Source organism: Pygoscelis adeliae, unplaced genomic scaffold, assembly GCF_000699105.1.
Source record: "Pygoscelis adeliae isolate BGI_AS28 unplaced genomic scaffold, ASM69910v1 Scaffold60, whole genome shotgun sequence".
NCBI classification, from domain to species: domain Eukaryota; kingdom Metazoa; phylum Chordata; class Aves; order Sphenisciformes; family Spheniscidae; genus Pygoscelis; species Pygoscelis adeliae.
In genome coordinates this window covers 502,949-511,597 of record NW_008823954.1, presented here as the reverse complement: position 1 = coordinate 511,597, position 8,649 = coordinate 502,949, and the positions used below count along the sequence as shown (strand labels likewise).

General features: G+C 49.5%; 1 protein-coding gene across 1 annotated transcript in view; it reads right to left on the bottom strand.

Annotated features, from left to right (window-relative positions):
* Window positions 1-8,408: 8,408 nt before the first annotated feature.
* The window catches only part of CACNA1I (calcium channel, voltage-dependent, T type, alpha 1I subunit), a 167,555-nt gene continuing 167,314 nt past the window's right edge, over window positions 8,409-8,649 (bottom strand). Inside the window, exon 37 of the mRNA XM_009322567.1 lies at window positions 8,409-8,637. Within this exon, the coding sequence (XP_009320842.1) occupies window positions 8,409-8,637 (229 nt within the window). The remainder of the gene's footprint in view (window positions 8,638-8,649) is intronic.

The following is an 8,649-nucleotide window of genomic DNA, read 5'->3' as shown; positions in this document are numbered from 1 at the left end:
TGAGACTGGAGGGAAGAATCCCACACCCTCAGGGTGTCCCTCAGAGTGAATCATCTGTGTCTCAAGCCAGGAGTCAGATCTTCACCTCCTCCAGATCCTTAACTAGCTTTCTCGATCCTTAGTGCAAATTCCCCTCAGGCCTTTTCACCTCTTTGTTACCTAGGCTGTATTTTTGCCTGGTTGGACACAAATAAACATTAAAATGCTGTGTCCATCCAAGCACAAAAGGAAAGGCTGTTTACCAGTCAGGCTGGGATGGAGCCAGCACCCCCAGCCCCAGGTCTTAGCCTGCCAGTGGGTCCCACCAGATCAGGGCATCAGAGTTAGCTGGGATGGAGGCGATGGCTCTGCCTCTGTGGTGGTCACCGAGCAGGAGTACGGATGAGGCCCAGAGGGATCACTGTGGAGCAGGATCCAGAGCCCCAGGCTTGACTCTGGTCACAGAACCGGCAGCCGCATGGGCACCCTTGCTTTGTTGTGAGATTTTGGGCTGTTCAGCCATGCCCACATCAGAGATGCCTGAGATTGAAAGCAAAATCCCAAGTTACAGGTCAGACTTCAAACAGGCTCCAGGATATCAGGGCTGGGGGCGGGGGCTTCTGCTTCCTTCTGGCTGCCAACACTGTCTCCGTTTCATGTGCAAATCCATGTAGGAGCAATGTTCAGGTAGATGATAACTAACATTCCAAATTCATGAGCCATGCAGGGGCGCCCACCACACTTGCCCGCCCCAGCCAGGGCTCTGCACACTGGTGGTTTCTACCGCAGAGAGAGATGCTGTTTCCCTGGCCTCCCTTGTGTGGCACATCCTTGCCCAAAAGGGAGAGTATTTCAACATGTTTTGACATGGACCTGTGACCTCTTTGGATTCCTGAGTGAATCATTGATGCTGAAGTGCCACAGCTCAAGTCCTGAATTGCAGACAGACTAGTGATTTACACGGTGCAAGGAGGGTCCCACATGTACATGCACACAGGCACATACACACACACACGTGGTGGCTAGTGACTCAAGGGCCCTGCATGCCCGACCATGTGTTCTGCTGCAGCTCCCCGCCAGCCCTGCCACACCTATTTCTCCTCCCCGTGGACGCTGATCCCCTGAGCAGCAGCTGTGGGCATGCTGCAATGACTAGCGTGGGTTGCAGACGAGCCGTGCCTGGCTCCTCAGGCTGCGATGCTTTGAGGTTGTCCCTTGCTCCAGGCCCATGGCGCATGGCTGGAGGAAGGGCTCTCTGCCCTGGGGGCGAGCGGAGACCTCTGCAACTCGTTGGGGACAGTGATGGAAGTGCTGCCCAGGCATTGCCTGTATCAGTGCTGTGGAGACTACTGGTGAGCAGTGTCCTGTGTCAGCAGTTTGGGCTGTTTATTGCTTTAATATACACTTGAAAAAAAAAGACCAGTGGGAGATCTGGTTATAAACCACAGCCACCCTGAAACAGGTACATGCCTACACCCACATACACACGCACACACACACACACATGCACACAAAGCAGCAGTGACTATGGAAGCATAAGAATAAATATTGAGCAGACACCGAAGGATTTTCAGAATAGTTTCTCTGGGTTTTTTATTCAATGCCATGTTGTTTGTTGTTGGTTTCTTTTTTTTTTTCTTTTTTTTTCTTTTTTCTTCCTGATCTATTTCCTATGCCTGGGCTTACTATAACAGCAGAAACTAATCAGTGGCCAATGATGATTAACAGTCTCTCACATGTTATTAGCTCTACATTCAATGGAAGGTCATTTTTAAAGACTGTGGCAAGAAATATAAGTGTATGGGAGGGCGGTTGTATGTATGTAGAGGGAATATACACACAAAAGCAGATCTTTTATCCACGCCACCCCATTTACATTGCACTTGACGCTTTCTTAGAAATATCTATTATTATCTAGAAAGTGTGTAGTACTTCTGTGTGTAGATCATATCTTGAAAAAAAGCCCTTCATATGGCTCAGATAAGGAGGTGGGAGAAGAAGTGTGTAAATGGGAACATAAATTAACTGTGTTTGTGAAGTTGTAATTGAAAGGAGAAATGGGGTCATCTGCTTTCATTGTTATCATCCCAGCGATTATTAGATGCAGCTAAAGGTGGCAGTGGCAGTTTCAGAGGAAAGCCCACCTGGTACTTCATATCCAAAGCTGTGATAGCTCAAAAGCAAGGCTTATACCAAGGACTTGGAGGGTAACAAATATGCCTGCCTGTGTGTGGACCATGTACCTTGGGTTCTTGCATGACGCTTCTCCTCCTTGTGTGTGGGTGGGTAGCCCTCTCCTAAGAAGGCACTTTGCAATTTAGGAGCAAAAGCTTGGATTAAAGATGTTTCACTGAAAAATATTTTCTCTTCAGATTGCCATCCGCACAGCCCGTGGTATCACTGATGGTTTGTTCTGAAGCAGCATCTTAACCCATATGGGGGTTTCTGACTGAAGGAGGGGCAGCCACCCCGCCTGCTTGTGCTGGGTGGTTGCCAGCCCCCTTCTTGGAGATGCTCTGCCAGGCTCTGTGAGGGAACAGTGCTATTCCCTTAGCAGGAGTCATAAGAAAGATAAGAAGAGAAAGAAAGTTGTGGCAGCAGGGCAATGACAGGCAGCAAACCCCACTGCACCGTGGTCAGCACAAACAGGTAACTTACAGTGCAAAAATCTCATTCAGGATGAATAAACTGGAGGAAAGGGAGGGGAAGAGCTGCAGGAGGAGCTGCTGTTGTTTTGCACGGTGCACTGTGTGCACCGACCCTGCCCCAGCAACCAGAAACAAAAAAAATGCCAAGCCACAGCATCTTTCAAAGTTTTCAGAAATAATACAGATAACTAAAACAGCGTTAGCCAGAGGGGTTAAAGTGCTCTGGTCTCCAGGAAAACGTTCTTGGAAAAACAGTGCCTCTCCCACTCTATCATTCTGCTCCATGGACCATGAAACAAAGGGAGAGCCGTATCTGCTGACTTTGCTAACTACGGACAAAACCCCTAAGGAAAAAGATTTGTATTCCTCTGTGCTCACAGCGCTGCACAGCAAAGGGGGACCATGAGCTGGAGCTTGCTGTGGCTTACATGACAACAGCCCAGCTGCTAATGGGAGCAACTTTGTGAGGTGCTGAGTCCTCCCTGCTCCTACTAATGTCACGAGCATGAAAGATGCTCGGCAGCTCTGCTGACATGCAAAGTGATGCTGAGGACATACCCGGCCATAAGGTCCATCTGTGCAATCCCATCGCCGGCATAAGGGAAAGGGCAGAGCCCTTATTACTGCGACTGCTGTTGGAGCAAAAGCAGAGGCGCGCTGCAAACCAGAGGCTGGGATGCCGGTTTTGGTGGGGGTGAGAGCTCTTCACTTGTAAATTGAGCGCATCTGCTCTGGAAGTGGCCGGGAGGCCATATTCATAAATATTGAATATCACATTGCCAGCTCCTGCTCAAAGTGTGACAGGATTTTAGTAGAAATAAAAAGGGGGCTTAGAAATATGCAGAAGAAGGAAAAAGTGCTAGATAAGAAACATATATGTCTAAATGAGATGGAAGAAATGAATGATAATTCAAAGATACTGAGATACTGAGTTCCTACTGGAAGCCAGTTGCTGGCAAGAAACAAAAATAACATGGAAAAAACTGAGAAGTAAGGCAGATCTCATAAAATAAAGTATTCATGAAGAGCAGGGAAAGGAATACTTGGAAAATCAGATCACATGCAGATAAACTGAACTGGGTGGCAGACATCCAGGGGCCTGACTTTGCAAAGTACCAAGCACTTCCTACAAGGTGCGCTGTGTGTTTTGTATCGCAGATCGTCAGAAAATCAGCGGGGTTTAATTTTTCTCTTCTCTTCTCTGTGAAATTCTTGTGATGAGAACAAGCAAACCAAAGCGTCTTACCTCCACATCTTCCATAACAAATTTTGGGTTTTTAGTTACATTGGCTAAAACCATATCTCTGCTCCTGAGCCACTGCTATGACTCCTTTTGCTCTCGTTGCACGGTGGGCGTGCAGGGCAACTCACTGCCTGGGGACCCATCTTCAGTGCCCCGTGGGGTGGACGAGTGGCCTGGTGTCTCGAGGAGACAGTCACCGGGGGCCACCCAGGACACAACACCTCTGTGATGCTCTGTGGGAGCATTTCGGACGTGAGAGACATTTCGTGGGAATTGTTTCATTCTCAGCAAAAAGGAAAAGTAGAAAATTCCTTGAGGTCATCTAAGTTTTCTGCTTTAAGTTTCTTTTGTCTGAAAATATTAATTTCACAGAAAGATGGTGGTGTTCAGTCCTTCACAGGACCTGGACTCACAAAAACCCCCAAACCCCCCAAAAAAACCCAAATGCACCACACTGCCAACTTCCCATGAAAGCAAACAGTGGTCATGCTCGCAATTGTTTCCCATATATCTAATTTCATAAGGAAACTTTTGGTAGTAGTAAGGAAAACAGATGAAGATGGAGAAGCCATGAGAAGAAGTATACCTAGTGGTATACTTCATTCATTTGGCAGTGGTGAGACAGGGTCTCTGGGTGCAGAAGAAATACTAAATACGTGTGCGTTTTCCATGGGCAGGTTGGAGTGGTTGAGGATTTCATGTGCAAGAGAAGGTGGGAAGCACTTGGGATGGGCTCTGCTCTGCAGCTACAATAAACCACGCTGATGGGCCCAGAGGCCTTGGCAAGAGGGGAAAATGTACAGGGAGGGCTTAGAAAAAAAGACTCAGAAAAATGTTGAAAAGAGGTGGAGGAACCAGCTGGCAAGCCAAGATGAAAAGGACTAAATATGCCTGACTTGGTGGAGCAGCAGCCGGAGCAGGACATGGTAGCAGTGTGAGAGCACGTGGAGGAGCTCAGCATCGAGCAGGGAGAGGGACTGCTCTCGGTGGCAGATGTGGGGGAGAGCTGGGCACGAGGGTAATGTGGCAGCGGGACAAAACAGAGTGATCTCGGGCTGACGATGGCAAAGAGCCTCCTGGCAGGAGCTGCCTGCGATATAGTCCCCCGTGGGAAGTGGGAAGTACGGGAGGCTGAAAAGACGCCTGGGCAAATCCTGAGCTGCCCTCAGGTGTTGTCTGGGAGGTGGGTGGGTGATGACAGAGGTTTTTCCTGGTGCCAACAGCCAGGCATAGCTGGGAAAGGCAGCTCTTGCCAGGAGAAACCGCACAACCTGCCCTGCCACAGAAATCCCCAGCAAAAACACAAGGCGTTTGCTGGGTTTTAGTACTGGGGAGGATGGACATTTCCTCCTTCTTCTTCAAAGAGTTAGTAAATAATTAAAAGAGAGAGACAAAATATTCTCTAAAGATAACCTAGTCTTCTGTTTCCATGGCAACCTCCTTCCTAAGCCAGAAGCCTTTTGCTCGAGTCATATGGTGGAGGGTAAAAGCCCTTTTGCGGGGAGGTGGGGAACAGTGGCATGACCCTGCTGGGAGGCAAAGGGGAGACATCGTGCAGAGCAAAAGGACTGTCATGAACCCCAAACCATGAGAGAAACAAGGAAGTTTTTCCTTGCAAGTCAATTCCAGGGACAAACAAGAATAAGGTGAGAGAGCATCCATCCTAGGGGCTGCAAGTCACCCCATGAGGTCACTACCACCATCCTTCCCACCATCTTTTGGCCCTTCTCCCCTCCCAGCTACTCCAAGTGCAGGCCATACTTCTATCATGACCGAATATTGGGGTAGCTTCTAGCACTGCACCGATCTCTGACCTTCCTCCCATTCCTCAGCTGAAATGTTTCACAGCCCACACGACTGCCAGGACAGCTCAGAGTCCCACCTCCAAGTCCCCTTACGGCCACCTTCCAGGAAACACACTGTGCATTGAGTTGTCTGGGGTTTGAATAGGTTTTAACTGTTTGGGGTTTTTTTTTGTAAGCCCTACCTCTGGCTTCAAAGCAGTTCTGGGTTTGAGTCTAAGCCTTGTGTAGCCCAAGTTCATTGTTCAGCCATTTGGGGACTGACTGCCCTCCTTCCCTGAGGACGTGAAACCACGTGTCTTGTCTCTCCTCTCTGCCCACGGGAAAGCAGGCAGGGGCAACTCACCCAAAGAACCACCAGTGCAAAAAAAGCATTTAAAGACCCTTATTATTGCTTTAATAAATCTGGATCAGCATCCTTTCTGCAAGGACAAGGACCCGGGCTCTCCTGTCCTCTCCCCACAGGCCTGACCTCCCTGCAGCCAGCATGCATGCTTGCAACACAGCAAACACTCCTCCGAGCAAATAAATCAAGTCCACACAGTAATTATCCTTTTCCTGGCTGTTGGTCCCACTTGTCGCGCTCGCTGTTTACAGCCCCAGTTCGTAAGATGCAGCAGCTGCTTAAAAATCAGACAGATCACAATAAAACCAGAACATCTGTTTTGTACTGCCCACTTCACAATGCTTCATACGCCAGCTGGGAGAGCTCTTGGAGGGCTGCAGGGGCCCTCTTGATCTGATGGAAAAAATGGGACAGGAATCCCTGAGGGAGCCCTACTCCTTCTCTGAGCAGTGCACCAGCCTCCAAACCTCCCCATCTCCGCTGGCCTGCTATCCTCTCCCCGCTGCCCTTCTCACTCTGTCTTCTCTGACACACCTTAGCAGAGCTTCCCTGGGGTGGTAGGTGACATCCAAAATTCGTTGTGCTTCCCGGGTGGCTGGCTTTCCTACCCACCTGCAAACCTGGGGAGGGTACAAAACCTTGGAGCTGCTGCAGGAGGAGATCCAGGCTGGCCCTGGCCAGGAAGGAGACCGTGCAGTCATACCGCTGGAAAGGCAAGAAGGGATGCAGCCTCTGGAGGCCTTGCTGCAACCATGCCAGGAGAGGATCATGTCTGCCAGACCGAATCCTGGATCCTGAGGCAGGTCACCGTTCGAGGAGTTGGTCTGCCTTCGCCCTTCACACCACAGCCCTCTCCACTCACACTTCCCTGCAAGGCAGAGGCGAGGAGAGCTGCAGTTCTCCTCCCTCTCCCCCATCTCTCCAGCTGGTGAACCAGTTAGCCTGGACACAACACACATAAACATCCTTACATTTGTATGCACACATACACATACACACACGTGCCAATATTCCCTGCTCTCCATGTCTGCGGTTGGCACTGAGCGGGACTCTGGTCCCAGCTACACTGATGCAAATCAGGAAAATGCCAGAGGATGAAGGTGATGCTGGAGAGGAGGCAGAGCCACCACCGATCTGAGGATGTTCTTGTAGGGTCTTCCTGCTGGGACTTGGAACAGGGTTAGCCCTCGGCCAGGGGACTTACTACATTTTGTGTTGCTGAAGCCCCCTTTGCTTTTATTTGTCTTTTTTAAAATTCTCATTTTTGTCTTTTTTTAATATATATAGCTATAGATACAAAAATAACAGATAGGTTTCTCTAGAGATGATTTTTGCACCTTTGGGCTTCTAAAATAAAATATCACAATTACTGCAAATGAAAGGGGGAGAAGTTCAATTTCCTCTCCCCTTTTTACCGCCCTCTCCCCTTCCACCCTGCCTCTCCCGCTCCAAATTTCCCCATGTATCTTGTGGTTTTTTTCCCCTTAGCAGTTTTCTTTCTTTGGAAAACAAAAAAGACAAAACCAACAAAACAACAACAAAAATATGCCATGTAGCCTCTATCCCCTCCTCCCATGAGCATGCCCACCGTGTTCACACATTCCCTTCAAAGCAAGGCTTTTCACCTCAAAATGTTTCCCATGCTCCATGGCTGTTTGCTTTTCCCTGCTGCCGGGGCCAGATTTTCACCTGCTGTAAATCAGCGTGAATCCACCTCAAGCCAGAGCTCTGCTGCCTTACACCAACAGAAGCGCACAATCGCATTTTGCCAATTTACGCTCGACCTGAAGACTGGCCCACAATTTTAATGTTTGAAATGGAAGCATGGACAATAAGGAAGTTCCCAGAAACAGGCAAGGCAAACCCCAGACACTTTTCCCTTGCTGCTCACCCTGCTTCCCTTCCCTTCGCCCCCACCCTCCTTGTTTGGCGTAGCACCTCCTTCAGTCCCCGTTTGCTTGTTCCTCCTTAGCGCTTTCTGAAATTCATAAACTCTCAGTAAAAAAAATAAATAAATTGATCTCTCTATATATGTATATGTATATAACTAAACAGCTGCCATGCGGCAGTCACCTGGCTGGAGGGTCCCGTCCCTCACAGCCCCATGGCCTTTTCTTGTCACTATAGTCTCTGCGGTGATGGTCCAGGTCTTGCCCTTGGGCAGGACTGTTCCCGTATTGCTTGCACTCTCCCACGCCTCTGAGGTACGGTACCAGAGTATTTATTCTATATATATATATATATAGTTATGTATATATATATATTTATAAATTTTTGTTTGCCTGGTTCTTTTTCTTGAAAATCCTTTGGAATTGCTGCTGGGGAGATGCTAGTGAAACATGCTCCCCATGCCGGCGGCCAAACGCTCCCTCCCTGCGCCCCCAGGACCCTCATCTGTTCCTCTTGCTGACTCCGTCGCCCAGCTCCAGCTCAGATGGGAGCGGGGAGCCGCGGTCCCCCGTCCCCAGTCTGCCAGGGCCATCTGGCTCCTCTCCTTCCCTGGGCGAGGGGGTGTCCTTGCAGAAGTCTGTCACCCAGGAGGGCATCGAGAGGAAGCCCCGGGGATCAACGGTGTAGAAGGGCTTGGCGTGGTGGGCGGTGGGGCGGCGGGGCGAGGGACTGGCGTGGAGG